The sequence below is a fragment of the Neodiprion virginianus genome, chromosome 5 (genome assembly GCF_021901495.1).
Source record: "Neodiprion virginianus isolate iyNeoVirg1 chromosome 5, iyNeoVirg1.1, whole genome shotgun sequence".
Taxonomy (NCBI): Eukaryota; Metazoa; Arthropoda; class Insecta; order Hymenoptera; family Diprionidae; genus Neodiprion; species Neodiprion virginianus.
Window position 1 is genome coordinate 28,920,200 of NC_060881.1, and position 23,265 is coordinate 28,943,464.

General features: G+C 41.3%; 1 protein-coding gene across 3 annotated transcripts in view; it reads left to right on the top strand.

Annotated features, from left to right (window-relative positions):
* The window catches only part of LOC124304632 (semaphorin-1A-like), a 134,022-nt gene that overhangs the window by 64,109 nt on the left and 46,648 nt on the right, over positions 1-23,265 (top strand). For all 3 annotated transcript variants that reach the window (XM_046763112.1, XM_046763111.1, XM_046763114.1), the window contains 2 exons: positions 22,485-22,578; positions 23,074-23,125. In XM_046763112.1, the coding sequence (XP_046619068.1) occupies positions 22,485-22,578; positions 23,074-23,125 (146 nt within the window). The remainder of the gene's footprint in view (positions 1-22,484; positions 22,579-23,073; positions 23,126-23,265) is intronic.

Genomic DNA, 23,265 nt, shown 5'->3' on the forward strand with positions numbered 1-23,265 from the left:
AGAAAAAACAAGAAATAACAGAAATGAAAAACAAAAAGCCGGATTGCGCAGGATTCAATTAGGACTGCAAAAAATAGCGTGCCTGTAACAATGTGCATTGGTGCATATCCGGTATAGTGTTTGTATCCGCGTGAAATTTTTATCCGGATTGTTTGATCGTGAATGATTGAGAAACGTATACATGCATACCTCTCGAATCCACAAATCGTTCAGTTATATACACAGCAGCGCGGCAAGCCCGTATATAATCCAGCTGTACAATATATGATGCGATTAAAGTTTGAACAGCTCGTAAAACATTTCGCTTTCGATGTATTTACATTTTTAATTGAACAGTCAGTCTGTAGTAACGGCTTGAAAATATGGTTGAGAAAAAAGACGCAATTTATACCGAGCCACTGGATTCGATTTTTGTGATTGTGTTTTTTTTCTTTTTTTTTTTTTTATTATAAACAAAAAAACCGAAATTTTTGAATTCGTTCCAATTTTACTGCTTGGTTTCGGTGATCGTCCGCATTCAGCTGCGATCGATCGTCTAACCGAGACTATTGTAAGAACTTTTTACGAAAGTCCGTTTTAACCTTCGTATATAACAGTGAATCGATGAAATCTAGAAAGAAATTCAACGCGGAACAAAGGGATCTGAGGCAAAAATTAAGGTGGATTAAACGAAATAAAAGTGGAGTAAAATCGTTCCAAAAGAAAAATTTAGTATTTTACCTCGATATTCGAAAAGGATACACCCTGCGCATCGGGTTCGTTAACTCGATACCAGTGCTTGATTATGCATCGGTTCACGTGAAGCCTGCGAAATTTTACTTTATCTTCGATGTACTTTGTATTACGCGGAATTTCTCATTCCGTTAAAGGGACTGTAATAGCCTTTCTCGAAAAAAAAAAAAATGCGAGAAATGATAATTCGCGTAGCCAAAGCAAAAAGCTACAACAGCAACAAGTAATTAAAATCACTAAGTCTTCGTCCAATTAGTGTACCCCGGCGCATCGCGTAAATCTGCAAAAATTGGATGAAACAGTTTTTTTTTTTAATTCTTCATTCGAATGAAACATAAAAGAGGTCCGAGGTTAGACCCTCGGAGTGTTAGTTTTGGTACAGAATAAATTCGAGGATGAAACGACGATCCGACCGTTGTAGATTTGCTCTCAGTCCCGAAGTCTGAAACCCCGGGTATTGGGTTATGGAAGTTGCGGAGAAGGGGGAAGAGTCGGATGATGAGGAGAGCCGGTTAACTCGTTAAAATAACACGGTGGGACGCGCTAAATCAAAACGGCACGCTGGTCCCAAGGGCCGCAGAAGAAGGAAGGAAGGAAGGAAGGAAGAAGGCGCTGCTGACGAGGAGGAGAGAGGTCTTTGTCTGCGAAGAGTAAACCCTCATCGCGGAACGCCGCCCGACGCACGTTGGTCTCGGGTTATATGGACTAAGGGCGGCTTTCAAGGTGGTGCAGGAGAAAAGGGGTGAAGGGAGGGCTCTGCACGCAATCTCGCGTGCTCGAAATACTCCCACACCTTTCCGACCGGACGGTCGACCGGAGGAATAGAGAAAGAGAGGGAGAGAAACGCGGCACGATCATACGGCTGTGGTGGTAATACAGCAATAACGCACAGTCGGACCTTATCACCCTCGAGTACACACCAACCGCTCTATTTATTAGCCGATTCGTACGGTGCCGGTATAGCCTTCTCTTTCTCGGGGAACAGGTATTATTTGTTCGTCATACCGTGCGGATGATCCCTCCCCCTTCTTCTCTCGGGCCGACTGAAATAAACCGACGGATCAATCCGAGGATTCTGACCTCCGACCCAAGTTCTATCGGAAACCAAACCAACCACCTCGAGTGTCGATAAATTTCCGCTGTTTCGTGCACTCTGCAACAGTCGTGCAAGCGGACATATCGACAGCGGTAGCTTGGGATTGTCAATCTGTGAGGTGAGAAAGAGGAGTGAGTCGGTCTTGGTTTTAATCGCATTGACCTGGAAGCTTTAGATTGAAAAATGGGCAAAGGTGGTTGTTTGTCTTACCACTCGTTTTCACGGGTCGATTTTTCTCGTGATCGATTGCGTTTAAACGCTTTCGATTGGCAGTCTTTGGAACGGCGTCCCTTTACACAAAATCATTAGACGCTGCTGACGACAAGTCCATTTTACATCTCCGTTCTCCGAAGTTGATTTAAATCGGTCCTATTCAATTGTCTTTGAAACTAGACTACTAGAAGGTTCGCAGTCCGATGATAGCGGTAGTCGTAAAGTCCCGATCATGAAATTTGGAGTGTCTTGTCCCAGTTATAGCTGCTGATCCAGCACCGGTCGATGAACCAAACCATACCCCCGAATTTCTGCTTACATGTCTCGTACGAATTTGGTATCGTGGTGTCCCCGAGACTAGAAACTCGTGATTTCTCATTTATGATTCCGTATTGCTTACCTCTTTTCATTTTGTCACATCTCTGGTACTCTGTGAGTTTGGTCGTGGCTGTATTACCAGCGGTGAAGTTCTCGATTTTCCGAGATCGTTGGGCCCCATTTCGGTCGACAATTCCGACTTCCCTACAATTCCTCTTACCGTTCGACGGAGGAAAAAAATCATCATTTCTCATTAGCTGTGTAGTTATCGTACGTCGTGTCGTTCACACTGTTCAACAAAAGATTCCTCGTGTTATTATTATCATCGTCGTTGGTCCCCCGCCCCCCGTTCGTCTGGCCGGCCACTCTAGCCAACCGCGGTGACCTCAAAACCGTCGACTTTTGGAACGTTGCCCTCGTGCTGTTGAGAATTTCTTGTTTTCGTATCGTCTGGACTGTTTCGGTCCACTTGGACGACCCGAAACCCTTGACTGTTGAAACGATGCCCTCGTTACGAAAACATGCAGCAGGCGACTTTGAGTCACGGACTTGAAAATTGATAGTTTCGTTTTTTTATATCAAGTGTCTCAAGGATACTCCATCATCCCTCCGGAGTAAATCGTGAAGTAAACTTTTGTCCATATCATATTTCAATTTCATTTCTATCTTCCATTCAAATTTACAATATTTTTCAATATTTTCTCATCAACGATGATATTTCAAAGCCCAGTCCACTCGGTTATAAGCTTGTATGTACATCATGTACTCTCGAAGAGGCCTTTGAACACACTCATGAATATGAGAGCGCGTGTAATACGGAGGTAGAAATTTGAGTGCCTTATATTCCTTGCGCGTCACGACTCCTCCCTCCTCCCTCGGGACACTTGAACTGTCTTGTTGATTTTGATTCTCAACTCGAACGTTCCTTTGTTTTTTATTTGTTTTTTATTTTTTTTAATCCAGGATTGGGGTCCGCGTAGGTACACGCATATACGCATCAGTGTCGATTCGAATACCTGCCTCAGTCTATTCGGTTGGTCGATGTAGAACAAATTGACGAGGATTTGTTCTCACGAACCATGCCGTCGCGTGACCCTCCAGGTTGAGATTTATTTATTATTTTTAACATACCTGTGTTATCTCTTGACAAAATGGATGACGGAAAAAGAAGAAGAATAAAAAGGTAAGAATACACGAGCACTTAGGACCTTGGTAGCAGTAGCGGCGCATGGTTTGTGAGCCTGGTTACCGACCCCTCTGGTATATATGAGTGTGTTGTCGACGCTTTATCACTAACCATTTGGAAAATGACCTCAGGCCGCGATACCGAGGAGCGTAAATCTGCTCTCGAGTGGATAGGGTGAAAGAGGAACGAACGAAACGTTGGTGGTTACGGTCGTGAATTATAGATATGTGTTTCATTTTGGGGGTCTTGTTTTCGTCGTCAAAGTACCTTATATACATATACCCTCCTGTACTGGCACCGAAAAACATTGTAGGACGAGTCACCGTTTTTCAAGAGAGGGGGGGGAAACGCGAACTCGAAAGAGAGAGAGAGAGAGAGAGAGAGAGAGAGAGAGACAGTGATGAATATTTTTACCAGGAATTTGTATTATACCACGTCCCGTGGGGTGATTTCATCCTCGACACGGTCCTTCTCGTTATTCCCACCACGCCGGGTATAGGATGGGACCTTTGAATTGCCAGTCATTTCAACGACACTCTTTTGATGTTTATAACTCAAACGCGTGCGAGACTGTCCAAAGCCTGTGGGATTCCCTTATCTACTTAGTTGGCTCCGGTCAAAGCAAAGAATGCACCGTCGATTGGAATACCTTTCAGTTGCGGTGGTAAGCCATAAAGATGCGCAAAACAACAGCGACGAAATCGCGTGCCTGCCATATCCTGATCGTCTAATTATACAAGGATAGGAGATCGTTCTGGAACGGTATCACCGCTCCTGCGGAGTTGGCTGCCCTCGATGATAATGAAATCGGCGTGTGTGAGGTTTGGGACGGGAAATGTCATGGGGGAGGCGGGAAGTGAGTCGGCTCAATCGCAGGAAGTAGGAAGGGCCGTTTGCGCGTCCCGACGCGGTGCTTGGCAACGCTCGTTTCATCCGTGGCATTGAGCGCCTCTCGACGTGCCTTCTTCCACTACTGCTTCTTCCTTTTTCTCTTCTTCTTCTTTTTCTTCATCTTCTTCTTCGTGTTTCGGGAGCTAAGGGAGCTGGAAGGAAACTGAGTCGAGCTCGTTCACGGAAAATTCGCAGAGGCAAGAGCCGGCCGCTTCGTCGTATAAAGATAGGTCCTCGCTTTATCCCCGTGACGACCGTGCTCCATAAAACTTTGGCAAGATTCAAGTGGACCGGAATCCGTCCTGATGCAGGAAACCGCGGATACCTACGAGGGTGTTCCGGAATTGGAACGACGTCGTGCTCCATTCGCGGATTCCACCACCGCCTATCTCACTCGTCAGAACGGAACCCGGATCGCGGGATCCTGATGAAAGATAGGACGTGCCTTGTTCCTTTCATCTGTTACAAGATAATCCCACCTTGAATAATGTAGACCGAACCCCGATGGTTTTGGTCTTATGTAAGGGTACTTGCAACCGCTTTCACCGTGCAGATTAGAGGAGCGGGAAAGACCGAGAGATCTGACTATGGTACGTCCATTCGTTGATACAACTCTGGAGTGAATGGCGACTGCACTTCAAAGGCCAAAGATCTCCGTCGTACGGTCAACGGAATTGCAGGCGTGGCCCGAGTCGTGAGATCAAGTCGAAGGGTGTGCGGAGGAGAATAAGAATAAATACATAAGAGCCTGTGTCGCGGATCAGAAGCTAAAAAACATCCCCCATGGTCGACCAATCGGGAAGAAGAAAAACATTCTTCCGTCTAGCTGACCTGGCTGTTCCTGGTGGAAATCTGGTTTATGAAAATCCTTCAGCCGACGGCATGGATCGATCTCAGAGCCATAACTCGTCTCCTTCAAGTGACGAGGAATAGTTGGCTGGGCGAGTTCATCACTGTGCTCTTGAAAAGAGCTCGGATGAAGGTGGACGAATAAAGGTCCTTAGAAATGATCGTACGACCTTGTGCACCCCTTTCGTCCTGCCGTCCGAACGCCCTCTGCTCACGCTGTCTCGGCATACTAGTCCCTGGAGGTAAAGACGCTTTGAGGATTGCGCTTTTCGTATGTTTCTCTGGCTGATACCAGGACAATTTTAGGTACGCGACAAAGCGTACGGGGTGAGAGATTCGCTTTTGCGGTTGGTACCAAACTAATTCCTGCTACTTTCCCTCAGAACCCCGTAGTGATGCGCAAACACGCTCGGCTCACTCGTAATTCTCTTCTCCTGCTGCTCGGCCGCACAGAGATCCCTTCTGGCTTTCTGGCCTTCGGGATTCCTACGGATTTACTCAGCAGCCCCACCACCCTCTTCTCTCTTTCCGCAATGACGGTGGACCTCAATTACAACGCTCGACCCAGCCTCCTGCCGCTGTCCCGATTCTGTAACTGGTGCTTCACCGACAAAGTTGTACGTCAGGGACGCTTCGGTCCAAGCCTCGATCCTTCTATTCTCGTTTTGCAATTCTAGCAGAGAAATTCGCACGAGGAAATTACCCTCTCTGTGAGGATGAATTAATCTATCCGTGTAAATACCTCGCTCTGGTGTTCGGTCTCGTGCATGACGTTCAACGATCCCGGGGGCAAGAATTGTTTCGACGATTCTATACATCGGCACGAACATCGCGATCAGGATCATGCTCATCGATGTATGAAGCCTCTGTATTATATCCAGTCAGTCTACCGTGTCGGATGAAGTCAGAACTAAAAGACATATCGTGCCTTACGGGACTTAGCCATTATCCCCTGAATCATATTGTGTGACATTTGAATATCTGACCACGACAAGGAGTCCGCATGCAATATTGTGATGTCATTCTAAGGTAGTGTAACAAGAGCTATCGCCTTTTCTTACGGTTCGAGAAATTCGTGACACCGATAGTGAAAAACCCACTGAAATGTGCGAACAAGAGCAATCGACAAGATCCGCGCTATCTCTCGTCTCTTGTTTTCTTATCCAAAGTTCTTCGGCCAGCCCTTAACTAATCAGCCCGCATTCATCTTTCCCCCTCTCGCAAAGAACGCCGCGGCGTTATCACCGTTCCTTATCCTCCACGAGCTTGTTTTTTTCTTGGCACCCACTTACCCACAGTGAGGAGGGTCGTGATACGATCCCGACGTTTGACGAGCCAGTGGGTGAAAGCGGTACCTGGTTCGGTACCGGTTCGTACCTACCGTGATGACGGAGCGCCGTCGTCGTTGTCGTCTTCCTCATCGTCGTCACCGTCGCCCTCGCGTGACCCGATGATTCACGCGACCAAACAGCTGCGAGCGCCACATCCACCACCACACGCCCAGGATCAGCCATATCTGCATATGGACTGAGCGCCGCACCGGTTACGTTCACCCTTTTGGCGCCTCGATACTCTCTCGCCTCCCGACATGCATCACGCCGGTCTGTCTTGCCTCGTTCCCTCCAACCTCCCTCCCTAACCACCCTCCCAGCCATCCACCCCTTTCAACCACCCTAAATATCCACGGCGCGCACCACTTGGTAATTCATGCTCCCTATCCGCTCTCGCCTGACAGTAGCATTGCTCAGGGTTGCTTCCGGAGGCTGACAGTGAGCGATGGGATCGTCGGAAACGTGATCATCCACCGTCCTCCTTGCATTGAGCCTCACATTCGCTCGTCCTCATCCTGGAGATGAGGTGGTGCTCAATCGAACTCTCAACACCGGTAGACTGTGCCACATAGTGCACGGTGTCGATACAGCGCCGCCTGGTGTAAGGGTGTTTACAGGACCGTTGATGGCTGGTGGTGGTGCTCTTCTCTCTTCTCTGTTATACATCAAGCGTTCCAAACCCGTGGGATGAAGATGACAGGCAGTCTCGAGACGAATGATAAATCAGTGTCTTTCTCGTCTTCGCCGCGCAGTCTGGCGAGTTTACACCGCGGGCCAGCAGCAGCCACTCTTTGTCCATAGCCAGAGAAACATCTTCTTGTTCTTCTTATTCATCTCTTTTTCCATCCTCCTTAGGATCTGATTGCTCGAGTGGTCGAGGCTGGAAACGACGACGAAATCGAAGATAGTCCACGTACCCTGGTTGCACACATACACACAAGCACACTCACATCGATGTGAGCACTCACGACTCAGTGGAGTAGCTAGCTCTTCATTCAGGTTTGATACATACAGGGTGTCCTGTTTCAGTACACGGACGGGATGAAGGAAAGAAGAAATAAATGATTTCAATGAAAATCGACGCTTGGCGTCAGGTTTGAAAGCAGATACACTTGGCAGCTACATAGCATGATCAATTTTCATCAACATGGCTGAATGAATGAATGTTTGAAAAGAGGTAGGTACTGAATTACACCGAGCAACGTTCTTTCCTGTCCAGCATTCGATACCCTTTGCTTACAGAAAAGTCGTAACGGAAATCGATATCAGTCAAGTCAAAACTGTGTGGTGAAATGCTCGATGAAGTAAGCAAATAAAATTGAGCGTCGTCGAAGGTAGGCTAAATTCAACAGACGACGTTGATCAACAGAGTTGAATCATTTTCTTTTATACCTACGGGGTGAATGAGTAGCGATAACGGAAACGAACAAAAGCCACACTGTGTCACCGAGTGTATTGGCGAAACGCATCGAACAGTTGAAAAAAGTTGAACCATGAATAAATAACGTCATATCGTTCTTCGTCGCCTTCCCCCCGCTCCTCTTTGTCACCAACGTTTTTCCGTCTATCTCGCGACGGGCACAGCTCGAGATAATCGAGCTTGTCGAATGAAACGGGGACACCCCGTGTGCACCACCCTTGATTCGCTTGAGTGTGTGTGTGTGTGTGCGTTTCTGTGGGGGGCGCGAGGGCTCCGAGCTACGATCGCACAATGGTCCGTCCGTGCACAAAAGAGACCAACAAAGAAGGGCTTTGCAAGCGAGATAAGAAAACGCAAAGACGCGCGGAAGTGTAGAGCCAAGCCTCTGCAGCAGAAGCAGCCGCAGTAGCAGCAGCAGCATCGGTGACTGGCCGTCTCCTTCCTTCTTTCCTTACTTGGAATCTATACCTGCCCACCAGTCGAACCGACATGAACACCGTCACACCGACACTGTAACCCATTTATTGTTACGATAACGAAGGAAATCCTCGCTCATGGTTAACGATAAGACCGCCATATCAGATCGCCCTGCTCAGGTTTCTGCTACCGCTGCTGGTGCCCGTTCAATCAGCCCGACTTGATGACGGAACGTTGTGACGCTTTCATCGGCTGAGGTCCTAGAAAGATTCGAGACCATTTTCTACCCACAAGGCACTCGACCTGTCGTTCAAATTTCGTAGACTTTGTTGCGTTGTTACTGTGTTTTGACAATAGTCAACGTACCGCTTCTGATCGATTGCTGTGAACCTCCGTATTTAATACATCATGGCTTGATGGATTTCTCGAATCAATCTCATCATTGGTATCAGGATAACGTAGTATGGGATCGAGATGTCGCATATGCTGTACATGAAGAATATCCTTAGTTTATATAATGCAGGAGAGGAAATTCGAAAGAGCATTTTCTACCGGTATAGTAAAGTAGTGAGAAACTAGTCCAGAGCCGCCTGTTGTATTTCGGCACTTGAGACCAGCCTCATGCTGTGATGGAGGGATCGCGTTAGGGTGCTTTTATTTCATTGATGTACTCGACGCAACGTAACCGAACCTGACTCAACCGAACCAGTGTGCTCCGACTGTGAGTAAAAGTTGGCATGGCGCTGACGGGGAAAGGAATGCCGTTGCATTAGTTGCAGCTCTGGCAGGTCCTCACTTATAAACGCGTCGAGAGACTGCCAAGTTCCGAGTTGGTAAGTATATAAAGTACGGTCACTCGAACCGAACTATGCATCCATCTGAAACAGTCGTCAATCCTTTTCAGACGACGGAAGGACGTACATTGAAGTATTTCGCGAAAGCCATGCTTGACTTCTTTCAACGTTGAAAGAATCTGAAGTGAAACACGGTATAATCAGAGCAGTGGTAGCTAGTTGGATACCTGCTTTATGAATACTCGAATAACTTTTCGTTCAAACGCTAAAAGATTCCAGTCCAACCGTGACTCTCAATGCGGATCCAAGTTGTGTACTTCGTTTATATCCGATGTAGATTTTCAGCTCATTTCTTTTCCTCCAGCTTCCATCTTAATTCACTTCTTACTACACAATTTCCCTTGGAGGCATTCAAACTTTATATTCACCCTCGAATGGTTCACCGTTTCTAAACCGGCAAGAAAAATAGTTCGACAACTAAAATTTCCCCTTCAGGCTGGTTACGCCATCGGTAAACTATACCTCTCTACGGGAATAGGGTTCTGCAAATCGTTTCACGATTATTGTCGTCGAGACTCGATTTCGCCCCTCAAAGACTTCTGGGAGCCTCAACCACTTTCAATATGGTCTACGCACCCCAGGCGAGGATATCGCGCATATGGATGCCGGTAGACTACAATAGTCGCATTGTTCACATCGTAGAAATTAATCCGATTGTTACTGGTCGGTGAATCAAAACCAAGGCTGGGTGAAACCCGTTGTTGTTATCAACGAATTTAACAGTTTCGACGACTGACAAACGTACAATCCAACGCGTTATTCTGGTTTTAATGCGTTTCAACGTTTTCTCGTCATTTTAATTTTTAACTTTCGAATTTGGCTACTGACTCATTTTCATTCGGCAGTATCAATACCATTGAATCTGATCCGCAAAGAATATCGTATTTATATTTGAAAATTTAATAATCTCCTCCAGCTGTGGGTGAGCGTAAATTTATACATGAAACACGTATTAGCAATTAACGGATGGGAGGATGCGAAAATTGAATGAAAAAAAAGGAAGGAAGAATAAAAAAAAAAAAAAACCACGCAAAAACTTGACGGAAAATAAATCAAGCGAAACGTGTACGTGTACAATATAAGGCATGTATACATGGAATTTATGCAGGGAAAAAGTACGCAATTTAATTTTGATTCGCCGTCGTATCGAGGAGGGTTGTAAAAGAACCCGGTGAGCGTTCACCGCGATGTGTATAATAATGTATCGATTTTACCAAAGCATGCAGGCAAGGGTACACACATCAAAGTTTAACAGCGGACGTTTAATTTCACAAGGGTGATTTTTTTTTTTTTCTTTTTTTATTTGTTTTTTTTACCTCTCCGTATGATACGCTGCAGGGGAGGGGGGCTGACGTGTAAAACTTTTTTCGATTCGAGTTATATTATGTTGTACATTTGTAGGTAATTCGTTGAAATAAGTTGGTTTAAAAACAGCGAAAACACCGAACAAGGAAAGTTTCACGTCTTTGTACGCGTGTGTGCGAAGTAGTTTGAACTGTCGAGTCTTTTATGAGAACGCGTTCGCGTGACCCTAAATCGAATAGACATATAACGAAGAAAATGTTAATGTTGAAACTCCGTTTTCCTATTTTTTTCTTCAGTTCTTTCTCGCATTCTCAGTTTCATCGTTTTTTTTTTTTTTTTTAATCTCGTTTTCTTTTTAGCTCGCTATTTTATTGTTTCAATTTATTTTACTCCGTGCGTGTTTACCGAGATGTACTTCCTCCCCCAGCCAGCGGCTTATAAACGTCAACGTTTTGTTCCTCAAAACGCGGTTGTGTGTGCGTGACTTTTTTTTTCCACTTTTTCCTTACTTCTTACCCTTTATTTACCCCTATACGAAGAAAGATTAATAACTTGTGGAGAACTTTTATCGCCGCATGTATTATGCATGTGCAGTGCGAGTACCTAATATATTATATGCAAATAAACTGGAACGATGTAACAAGGAGAAAGTAGGAGAGAAAGAGAGATATGGACATGAGAGTAAAATGGCACGAGCGAGTCTCGCGATCCTGTAAGAATATTTATACATTCGGCAATTAATTATATCGAAACTTGTCGAACGAGATTTCTTTGAAAGTAAAAACTGGCACTTACTACTGTTCAAGATAAAGAGAAAGAGAGAGAAAGAGTGAGACTGAGAGGATTGAAAAATTAAACAGAAGCTTATATCGATAATAAAAAATGAGTTGTTTTTAGATTTGAATTAAAAATATTCAGGCTTTCGATCCGTGATTTCATTTTTGGGTAGACTTCTTGCAGCGAGATGGCTGAGGTGAAGAATATTAGATTACGCAACTGGTGCGCAAAATACGCGATTCCCGCACGAATCCAGTTTTGCGCACTCATTTTGGCACACTAAATCGAATTTTGTGCACTCACAATCAGTTCCTTCTTTCTAGTTACGCCACAAGACACATTCTGAATTAATTCCCACTCTAGTGCAGGAGTCTACTATTCCGTGCACTCATTTGGGTTCGCAAAGTCGAGTTTTGCGGACTCAGTTACAAATAGTTGAATTTTGCGCACTCTGTTCTATCTTTCCACGTACCCTACAAGAAACCATATTTCGAATCAATTCCTGCACCAATGCGGAAATTTATTATTTCGTGCAATCATTTGGGTTCGCAAAATCGAGTTTTGCGCACTCAGTTAGGAAAAATCGAATTTTCTGTACTCGGTTCTATTTTTCCAGTTACACAACAAGGAAACATATTTCTAATCAATTCCCGCGCCAGTGTGGGAATTCGCTATTTTGCACACTCATTTGAGTACGCAAAATAAAATTTTGCGCATTCGGTTAAAAAAAAAAATAACAATCGAAGTTTTTTCCCGAGTCGGCGGGTTTCCATACAACCGTTCGCAACTGAACAAGGAAAGGATAATCCAAGGAGGTGCGATTAGACAGCTTTCCAAACTCCTTAATTCCTGTATCCGAGCAGCCTCTTCCTAGCCTCGGATATCTCTCGATAGTTTTCCTCTCCGTCAGTTGCTGAGATTGCCGGTAGGGATAGTCGGTTAAGAGTTTCTGCCAATTGTACCGCGGGGTTCGTTTCAACGGCGATAAATTTTGCGGGGTAGGTAGAGGGGTGTCCCGATTGCCGATACAGTTGTGTGAGTAAGAGAAGTAGGAAAAGGGAACCGCAGGCGATAATCAGTGAGTCGAATCGATTCGCTCCGCACGTTTCGCTCCAAATTTCGCCTAGTTTGGTATAAACCTTGCAGGAGTCTGGATCACCTGCGCAAAAAAGTAACCTGATCCGAAGCTAATCAACCGAATCCTAGCAAAAAATCAAGAAGGGCAAACCCTTAGACACGGGCACGTATGATCCCTGCAGGACGAAAACTCGGCTCATTCCAACTTCTTCTCATTCTTATTCTTCTTCTTATTTCTACGCGGCGATCCCGAGGGATCCCGATTGATTCTATGCAGCGTACAAATTACCGCGCGAACATTCGACACGAGATTATTTCCTCCAATCTAGATTTTTACATTATTCTGCGATAGAGCGATCAAGATTTAAAAAACTTGAGCTTAGCTGCTGCCTCGATCGATTTTCATTTGGCACGATAAGTCTTTTTTTTTTTTTTTCCTCTCACTCTTAACAACGAAAAATGACGACTTTTCGCACACTGTAAATTCGTAATGTAACAAATGTCGAATATCGAGGTGACTACGTATCGGCAAGTCTTTGTCACGGAATCGCCTCATCGTCGAAAAAGTATTAAACACTGCGAGAAAATTGTTGTATCCTTTTTTTTTACCCTACTATCTGCTTGATAATAATTGCTGTAAATTGCGGTAAATTATATTCGTTTCCCTGCATATTTCAGAGTATGAATATAGTATACATGGACAGGCGATAATACTCTACAATTATCATCGGTAATTGCGTCAATTCTGTATTAAATGGATAGACATATATATATATATATATAGGAATAAAAAAAAAAAAAAAAAAAAAAAAAAAAAAAAAACCCAGAATCCAAACGACGGTTTGGTTATTTATCGAATACGTATACACGCGTATTCAAAAATCCATATATCCTAATTATCAGAAGGATATAAACGTAATGAAAAGCAGTTATACTGAGACAATTTATTACAGGTAATACCGAGTAAAAATTACTAGATTTGCCTACAAACTGACGTTGCGTAAACACGAAACTTGTATTAGAATCGAAAAAATACTCGAGAGTATAAAAATGATGACCATATGTTATAATAAGAAAGGAATTAAATTTCCTCATGATTCCCACGTAACTATCAAGCTTAAAATAATTGGTGATGTAGAAGAAAAAAAAAAAAAAAATTAACATCTAAATGCGTGGTAAATTCGTTATTCGACAAAGTTCAGAATCGCTTTCTATGCTAAGCTATCGTGTATAAAGTTAAATCTCAATTGTCTAATAGCGAGTGATAAAAATAGTAAAATTTATTGGAAACTAACAATAAGCGGGGTCGGAACGATTCACGTGTGCCTCGGTAACATTCGGCTGAACATTTTTATCCATAAAACTCGTACTTCCACGGTAATATATTACTTTTGCAATAATAATTACGTGAATAATAATAATTATTGAATCATAAATTCGTTTCATCCATTTATACAATTACGATAATGATGACGGAGGGAAAAATTTTTGTTCAACATATTTTAATAACGACGTAGAAATTGCATATCAAATCCCGTGAGAAACTGACTCAACTTTTACGAAGACGGCAATAATCGTTGTGTTTTAAATTCAAGGAATAAGAGATGGAAAATTGTGTCGAAAGGTTTTTTCGTGAAATTCCACGTGATCCAACCACATTTTTTAAATTTCTTCGATCTTAAAATCCGCGGTATTCGAATGACACATTTTCCCCTTAACTTTCAGCCCGTGACTAGTTGCCGAAACGTTTCCGTTTCGTTCATTATTCGCAAGTATACATTCAGAATTTGAATCACGGTGCGTACAACCGTAATATATACAGACATATACGTGATACCGCATGTCGATTCTTGAAAAAAATCATCAATCGCCAAGATTCAGCGAAGCGAATGTTTGCCAAACGGTAAATTCGTGCGTCACGAAACCGAAATCCGAGCCTCGTTCCCGGTACCCACGCATACTTTCGTTCCTCACGCGACGAAACGGCTTATGGGTAGAGGTATCGAGTATTTTGGGAATTAACTATAACCCTCGTGTCCTTTATATACCGAGATCACGACGTCTCGGAAGGATCGACGGAAATGAGTCGAAATGTATAAAAAGTTAAGAAAGACCAACTACTGTACACTGAGAAAAATTTCATTTGTTACGGTGATTAGAAAAATTGAGTGAAACAGGTATCGTTAAAAAAAACTGTTTGAATATCGTTGGAATGACGAAAAACGAGGTACGCCTAAACATTTTGCGCTATCGTCGATCCTTTTTTGGTTGTTGCAACGCAAAATCAGTTTCTGAGGTTTACTATACTTTTTTAGTTAAACATCAAGGCTTTAAGGTCAATTCATTCTTTCAAAAGCATTAAATTTTCGCAACAGCTGCGAGAAAATATAGGTAATAGTGATCGTAATGAGAAAGAACAGCAACGGATACCCAGAATTTCCGGTAACAGCTAGAAAATTAATTTTCATTTTCTACGTAGAACTATATTCTCCGATTGTGGTAAAAAAATAAAACTAGTTAAGGACTGAGCGGCAATCGTAACTAAAAATTTCTCTCAGTATACGATATTTCGTAGGATTGAAATTACCAAATCATTGATTGTGAGAGAAAATTTTGGAATTTTTACGAATTGCAACCTTGAGGTTTTTTTTTTTTTTTTTTCTGTGATTTGTTTGATTTCTAGTTACCTTGAAGCTCTTCTAATTCATGAAAATCACGAAATCCATAGATGTAAAAAAATCTCGACACCCTTGAAGCTGCTAATTTTTGGGACTTGTGTCCATGAGAACTTTTCATCGAGATGATATACGCTACAAACATACTGAAAATCCAGCCAATTCGAACCTGAGCCAATTTCCATAACAATCCTGCGGGTTCTTTTAAATTATCTCATCTTTTTTAATCATGCCGAATTTATAATGATTTTATGTGCGATATATTTCAACGAAATTATTCAAACAAATCACGATCTAGAGGCTTGTTGCTTTTTTTTTTTTTTTTGTATGTGTAGCGTTATTCGATTTCGGGCTAGATTGCTGAATTTGTGTTTTAAATTTTCTGGCACTCCGCATGCGTATAAATGTATCGCTGTATCAGCAATACTGACGTACCAAGAGAGAGGAACATAAAATACGCGACGTTGTATAACTTGTTTTTCTTTTTTTTTTTTTCTGTTTCAATATGTAAGATACGTGTTTCATTTCTTCTCCACCGTATACTTTTCTTACGTTATTATATCACATCGCCGCTGCGCGTACCGTATAAGAAAAAGAATCTAACGTACGCGGTGTCGCCTTCAAATCTCGTCTTTCTTCTATATATCTCTATCATCTGTAATCGTAAAAACGGCGAATGATATCTCGATTGTGAAACACACACGCGATGCTGTTATTTCTGACGAAAATTCATCAATTATCTTCCAACATCTCGAGCCAAGAAATCAATATATTATTACTGATTTTTTATACAGGATACGCGAAATAAACAAGTCAAACGCGATACAAAGTATAATTCGTAAAGAAATAAACGATGTAATAATATTTACCGGGGCGCGGATTTTAAGCCAAGGAAAGATCATACAAATCCATCTTGAAATCGTAATAAATGAAATTTCGTTGTTGGATTTAGCGGATGGAGACGATGCGTTGGATAATAAATATACATCAGATAAAAGGAAATAAATTTAGAAGTTTTGCGCAGGGAAAAACGTGGAAAAATAACAAATTCGCGTACACACGTAACGTACATATTATATGTACAGTATACTGTATAAAACGCCAAAGTTTCGGAGGTTGAAAAATTGAAGTTGTAATTCGTTCAGGCTACTCTGTATATATATCTTGAGAAGGACAAATCGAATTTTCCACCACTCAGCTTCTCGGCATGATATACGTATACATGTAATGCACGAACGCACACGCATATGTACATTAGAATGGTTGAAATGTAAAAAAAAAATTCAATTGTTCTACGAACGGATGAAGAATATACTTGATCCTAGTCTGAAAAGAAGCCTCGAAAAAACTGAGCACTGTAGCTCAAGTGTAAAGTCGAGACGTTTTGATTTTTTGTAATAGAAAAAAAAAATCGACGAGCGAGAGGGATCAGAAATACCACAAAAAAAGGAATGGTAGTTGAAGAAATGGAAATTGTGCCACTGCTAGACAAAGCTTCAAGTGAATTTATTGGGAAAAAAAATCGCCATTTCTGTTCGATCAATTCGATTTACCGTATGATTGGTTCGACAAAAGTCCTGAATTAAGGAAGGCGGATGATACTTTTCAAAAAGTGTCTGGAAGTCGTTAAGGACTTAAAAGTCGTCAACGATGTTGCTGAACGAGCAGCAGCGTTGGTCCGAGAATTTAATTCTTTATTAACGAAGAACGAAGACCGAGCACAATACGTTTTGCAACTAGTTCGGCAACACCGAAAACTGTATTCCGATCGCCGAAAGCAAAAGTTGAACTCTCTGTCTTCAAAAGAACAGCGATAATTAATTTAATTTATTTGCTACGATGAATCCAAAAAAAAATAAAAAAAATAAAAAAAAATTATGGGTGCGAAGATCGACTTTTCGATTTTTTTATTACAAAAATCAAAACGACTCGACCTTCAACTTGAACTACAGCGTCCAGTATTTCCAAGGCTTTGTTTCCAGACCAGGAACAAGCATTTTCTTCGTCAGCTTGTGGGAATATCGAAATGTTTTCTTTGTTTGAAACACCCCAATACATGAATAAATACGTACAATACATTAATCTTCGCGTGTGTAATAAATATGAAATTCCAGTTCGTGCCCGTCGAACGTTTAGATTGGATGTATGGAAGATATTGCGTCCCTAAATACACGGAACGAGGGTGACGTTTCAACCAAGTTTAGCGTTCTGCCGGCTGTATCGAGGCTTATAGGACCCGTTTGGTCGTCCTTCCCCCTCCGAGGACCTGTGCATATCGGATTATCCGAGGAAAGGTTACAAGAGTATCGTTTTTCCACCGATGATACGATGCAGGTAACGCGCGAATTATACGAAGGTTATTTAACTGCCGTCTGCGGAAACGAGATCTACGTCCGAATCTTGATTCGAAATGAAGCGAAGTAAAAAATTGTTGCGTATAAAAAAAAAATAAATAAATAAACAGCGCGAGACGAAAGTGAAAGACCAAAAAAATCGGGCAATTGCTTATAAATCGCAAATTCACTTGTTATAGACGATAAGGATGAAGGAGATTTTTTTTCTTTACCATTTAAAATACATTATAATATGTTGAAAACGAACTTGTGGATTTATTAAATTTTTAACGGATTTTTTAAATGTTATTATGCACTGTGTACACGACGGTTTATCAATAAAATAAATTGCTGCGGGGTTTTATTATCGTTCTTGACGGATTTCTTTGTCGTTAAACCTTGTGACGGTGAACTTAAATAAATAAACTAAATAACATATAAATCTTTCTCAAATATGACATACCTATGAATAACTGTTTGAACATTTTTTAAATTACGAAACTCAGATCCATAGCGGTATAAACTGTGTTGTATTTTACAAATAAATCTTTTATCCTACTCTCTCCAATATTATAACAATATTTCAACGAAACTCTGGTCAAACAAGTTGAGGAAGTGAAAATAGGATTTTTCTGCGTAAAACATTACCGCAACACTGCATGTACAAAGGAAACATCGTTTTCGTTCGATTCTGTTTATTCTACCGCGCATGTTCTAAAATTCGAAAGCTGTTGTCTGTCAGGGCTACCAACCGTTACAAATTCGGACGACAGTTCACCGCGATGTATCTAACCTCAAAAATCTTGACAGCTGATCCAGACTCGACCGTTGATCATTCTCCCCAGTGAATTGTCACGAATAAAAGCACTCGTATTCTAGCCCGGTATAATTTTTGAGGTTAGACAGGTCGCCGCGAACAGTCCTCTATTAGTTTCAAATTTCCGCCGGCTGGTGGCGCTGTCGGACGATAGCTCTCGGATTTTGGCGCGTGCGCGTCAAACTCCAGCGTAGAACGGAATGTCTAGTCTGTAGGAATTCACTCTGTGTACAGTACAGGTTGTACAGGGTATGTAATCCTCTTGTTCGAAAGTTTGACTGTGGAACAGAGAAGTGGGAGGGAAGATGGGGATGAGGATGAGGATGAGGAGGAGAGCTACTATGATCACTTTGTCTGTGTTAAACCGTGTTGTCTGTTGCGGTGAAGTTTGAAACGAGGGTTAGACGTTTCGGTCTGACAATGAGCGCTCCATAAACTCTGCGGATAGGCAACATGAACGCACAGGTATAACTTGCGCCATAGAACGTACATAGAGATTTAACTCGGTCGCGAGGCCCTCAAGCCCTGCAACGTTCCCGGGACGCAACCTCTGTCGGATTAACTATTTATTCATAATCTTTGGACAAGGGTCGGGTAATGTGTACTGCTTATAATGTACGTCTTACTTATCCCGATGCCACGGTTTTCCGCATTACCGACCGAGCCGCGATCATCCAACAGGAAGTCGAGGAAACTCGTTTTCCGATTCGGGCCATTCGAGATAACCGTGAAATCTTAACCCTTCGAGAACACACCTCTTTTTCTCTCGAGCATCAGGTATATTCTGGAATAAAATTAATCTATCCCGTATTTGATGCGTTAACGTTCCAAGCGACGAGTTTATCACTCGTGAAATATGACGTAAGCTTTTTCCGAAAATCTTGTGAAATCTTTTCAAATCCTTTGAAAACTTTTTAATCTCGATGTCAGGTGTACGTCAAATCCACGAGTGATTAATCCCTCAGTTCCAAGTGTAAGCCTCCGATCGAGATGACAAATTCAGGGGTATGCTTACATCAAATGTTGATGTTTTTTGGTTTTTGGAAATTTTTTTCGCCACTTTTTGAAATTATCCGATCTCTTTTCTTCGCTACACTCATAAGTACTTCATGTTTTATACTCATTGTTAGTTCCTTCAATCCCTCATTACTCGCGGCTTCCTCGAAATGACTCTTTTTTTTTTTTTTTTTTCTTCTACCCTGCAGCAATTAATATTTTTCCTCCAGTCCCAGAGACACTGCGGCTCTTTCTTTTCAGCTAACGAAGCGTGACACTCATTCGGCTCCGGGATACGATTATGCTGCACGACGCAATTGAGCTGTTTGTAAATTGAAATAAAAATCAATTGCATCGATTACAAATAAACGTGAACCTAGTCGAAGAGAATAAGAAAAACAAAAAGTTAAACGAAAAACCATTGATCAGAAGGATCGTAGATAAAAGTAGAAAGTCATCGCGGTGATCAACAAACTGCTGCAGCTGTAATTGTTTGTCGTATTATTTTCTCCCTTTTCTTTTTCCATTGTTGGGAATATCGCCCGACGACTCGATTTGCCAATTCGCTAATTTATTTTACTTAATTACTGTTCGTTGTCAATTATCGTTATTCAATCTCCACCCGTTGGTCTCGTGGGAATTTCTCTCCTTTTAGGCGCGGGATGTAACAAGTCGGTATCAATTTGACGATATCTGATGCTGCGAATAAACCTGATCAGCATTGATCCCCCTGCGCAGATATAACGCGTATGGGACATTCCACGTCAAATCGACCTGGGTCTGTAACTCAACTACTCCGATTTGGCTTGCGATTTTTGTACTATTCTTTTCACTCTTGCGAGCGCTCATTTTTGTCTGAAGAAATTTTTCAATATCATTGGAATTAGCGACAATTTTTTAAAACGACCAATACCGATCGACGCAATTTAAAAATCTCAAGAAAATTCTCAAGTATGTGCCGTTGCGTCTGAAAATTTTTGATCATTTGTAATTTGTTTTTTTTTTTTTTTTTTCTCACGTTACTTTCAAAAAAGCTCGAAAAAGCTCAGAACTCTTCGAAATCATTTCCAATTTTTAAAACGTGTCGATCGATACGGTCGTTTTAAAGAATTTTACCTAATTCCGATGATTTCGAAAGATTTGTGAAAAAAAAAAATTGGTGCTTTTCAGAGCAAATACAAGCATATAAAAAATTGCGAGCAAAATTCCGGAGGTCGAGTTTCAGGCTCAGATTGATTTGACGTAGAATGCCTCATACATATAATTTATTTGGGAAAATTAGGTAATTTTTGTCATCTTTCGATAGTCCTTTCATAGAATTATTCAAGTCAATAAAAGTAATATTGAAATATGTTAGAAATTATATAATTTCCCTAAATAAATCGTGTATTTTATTCAAGATTCCTGCCGATCGAGTTTCTATTATTATTATTATTATTGTTATTATTATTTTTTTTTTTTCACGAATCAAGCATCATTTCCTTAGTTCTCCTCCAGTAATAAAAAGAAAATCGAATTTCACTGAATCCGAGTGTTTTTTTTTTTTTTTTCAAATTTGATTTTCCACCGCAAGAAACCGTCAAATATATTTTTTATCGAAAGAATGAAATTCAAAAAAAAAAAAAAAAAAAATACAATACACTCATCACTCTCGTCCGATTTCGGAACCGTGACGGAAAAATGTGCGTTTTCTAGTCCCTTGTTCTACAAAAAAAAAAAAAAAAGAAGATGGAAAAAAGAAAACAAAACGGATTTATCCCTTTTAAAAATGGTGGAGACAAATTTCGAGTCGTTGTTATCGATCGATGAAAAAAAAAAAAAAAAAAAAACAACCAAATAACCCATTGATCGTTGGAATCCCGGGGCGGGGAGGGAGGGGGGGGAGAGTCAACGACCCGGAATGGCCCGTACACACAAACACGGAAACGCAGGCGAACAGACCGGCTGTGAAGATAAACAGATAGACGCAGATTAATTCATTGAGAAGCGGGATGAATTCCGGGATACACTAATTGGTCGTCCCTGCAGGCATGTGACAACCGGCAATCCAGTCGGATTAGCCCCGCCACCTCGCCTCCCCCTCATCCTGCAGGACACTCCAGACACGTCGAGCCACTTCCTCGACCCCCTCTCATCTCCTTATTCCTCCCCCCTCGCTCTTCATCTCGCTCATCGATTTCAACCCCCTTCGTATTCCCCTTGTTTGTTTTTCCCCCGATTCGGGTTTCTCGCACTTATACAGTATCACGGTTAATTTATAAACTTATACTCTCGCCTCGGGGAATTGAGAATTGGGGAAAAGGGATTTGAATAGCGCCCAAAAATAATATGTAACTAAAGCTGGAGATTGTTGCGTATGTTGGGCTTTTCCTGTCAACTCGACCAATGATTTTCCTATAACGTTATTTATTCGGCTCGACGAATTTATTTTATACGATCATTCAACCTCGAAAAAGATGTTGTGATAATTTTGTTGTTTTTTTTTTCTACAATTCTTACACCAGCACTGAGAAATATTTCATTCGTTGTAGTAGCTGGGAAAATTCTTGCCTCGAAAATGTCAGAATTCAATGTATTTATTTGCGGCAGAACAGTTCCTGATTTATACTCATTACATTGAATTATTTTGTTTTCTCCATTTTCCGTTTGAATAACGATTGAAGAAAGTCGGAAAATTTTTGAATTTCTATCGCCCGCAAGTGGTTCGACTCATAAACTATCTAAATTTAGAAAAAGTGCCGAAATAAAATTTTCCCAACTCTAACCGATCGCGAGATATCCGTTTATAAACATTGAGTCATAATATGCGAATATCTCTCAATCGGTTAGAGTTAGGAAAATTTTATCTCCGTACTTTTTTTTATAGAGCGTGGAATTTCCTGTAAAAATTTGTATTTACAAAATTTCTAAGTCGAGCCGTTTACGAGAAATAGAAATTCAAAAATTTTCCGATTTTCTTTACGTGCTGTTTATACGGAAAATGGAATTAAAAAAAAAATAGGCATCTTTAAATATCAATATTAAGAGCTCGTATTTGGATGAGATATGTTATTTAACGTACTTCAGGGAAATTGGGATTTTTTTTTTCTCGGCACGTCCTAATTTAATGAGTACCGTTGTGCAATTCTGAAATTTTCCGTGTTTTATCCGCACCTAAATTGGACTAATTTTCAGCATTTCTCTTCTCTGTTTTTCAGACGACATGGGGCAGAAATTCCTGGGAAATGAGAGCCACGTGGAACACTTTAAGCTGTTGGAACGGACGGGGACTTCCATGTTGATCGGTGCCAGGTAACGATTACAAAAAAAAAAAAAAAAACTAAAATTACACGGTAATAATCATTCCAGCGTAAATTATCCGTTGTCGTTGTGTTTTCTTATCTTATTTTATTTAATTTTTTTTTTTTTTATCCAATTCTCCGGTTTTATCCTTTAAAACGGTGTTTAGTATCACATACTAAAAAGCCAGAGAAAAACGAAAAGAGGGAAAAAAATAAATAAATAAAATAACAACGTCGAAAACAAAGAAAGCGTTTACTTGATACAATAAACGGCAACGAGATAAAAAGTGACATAAAGAAAAGAAGAGTATCATTTAATGCAAAAATCATCTCCAGTAAAAGTCTTGGGAGTCTAATTTGCAATAATTTTCCATGAAGCCTGAGGCGACTCTGGAAGCGCCGTATTATACGGATTTACCGAATCACGAATGTCATGCGAGAATTGCTCCGAGCAGCGTCCGGTTAACGGAATCTCAAATTTTTTTTCCCCCCTCTTGTGTTTCAGGAACACCATTTACAACATCAGTCTTCACAACCTGGCGGAAATACCGGATCAGGTAAATTGTCAAAATATAAATTATCAGAGAGGCTTTCATGTGTGTAAAATATATTTCAAACGTCAAGGGGAAAATTCAGGGAATTTCCGGACTACGGAGAATTTTCTTTAACTTAGGAATTTCCGAAACGAAAGATTTGA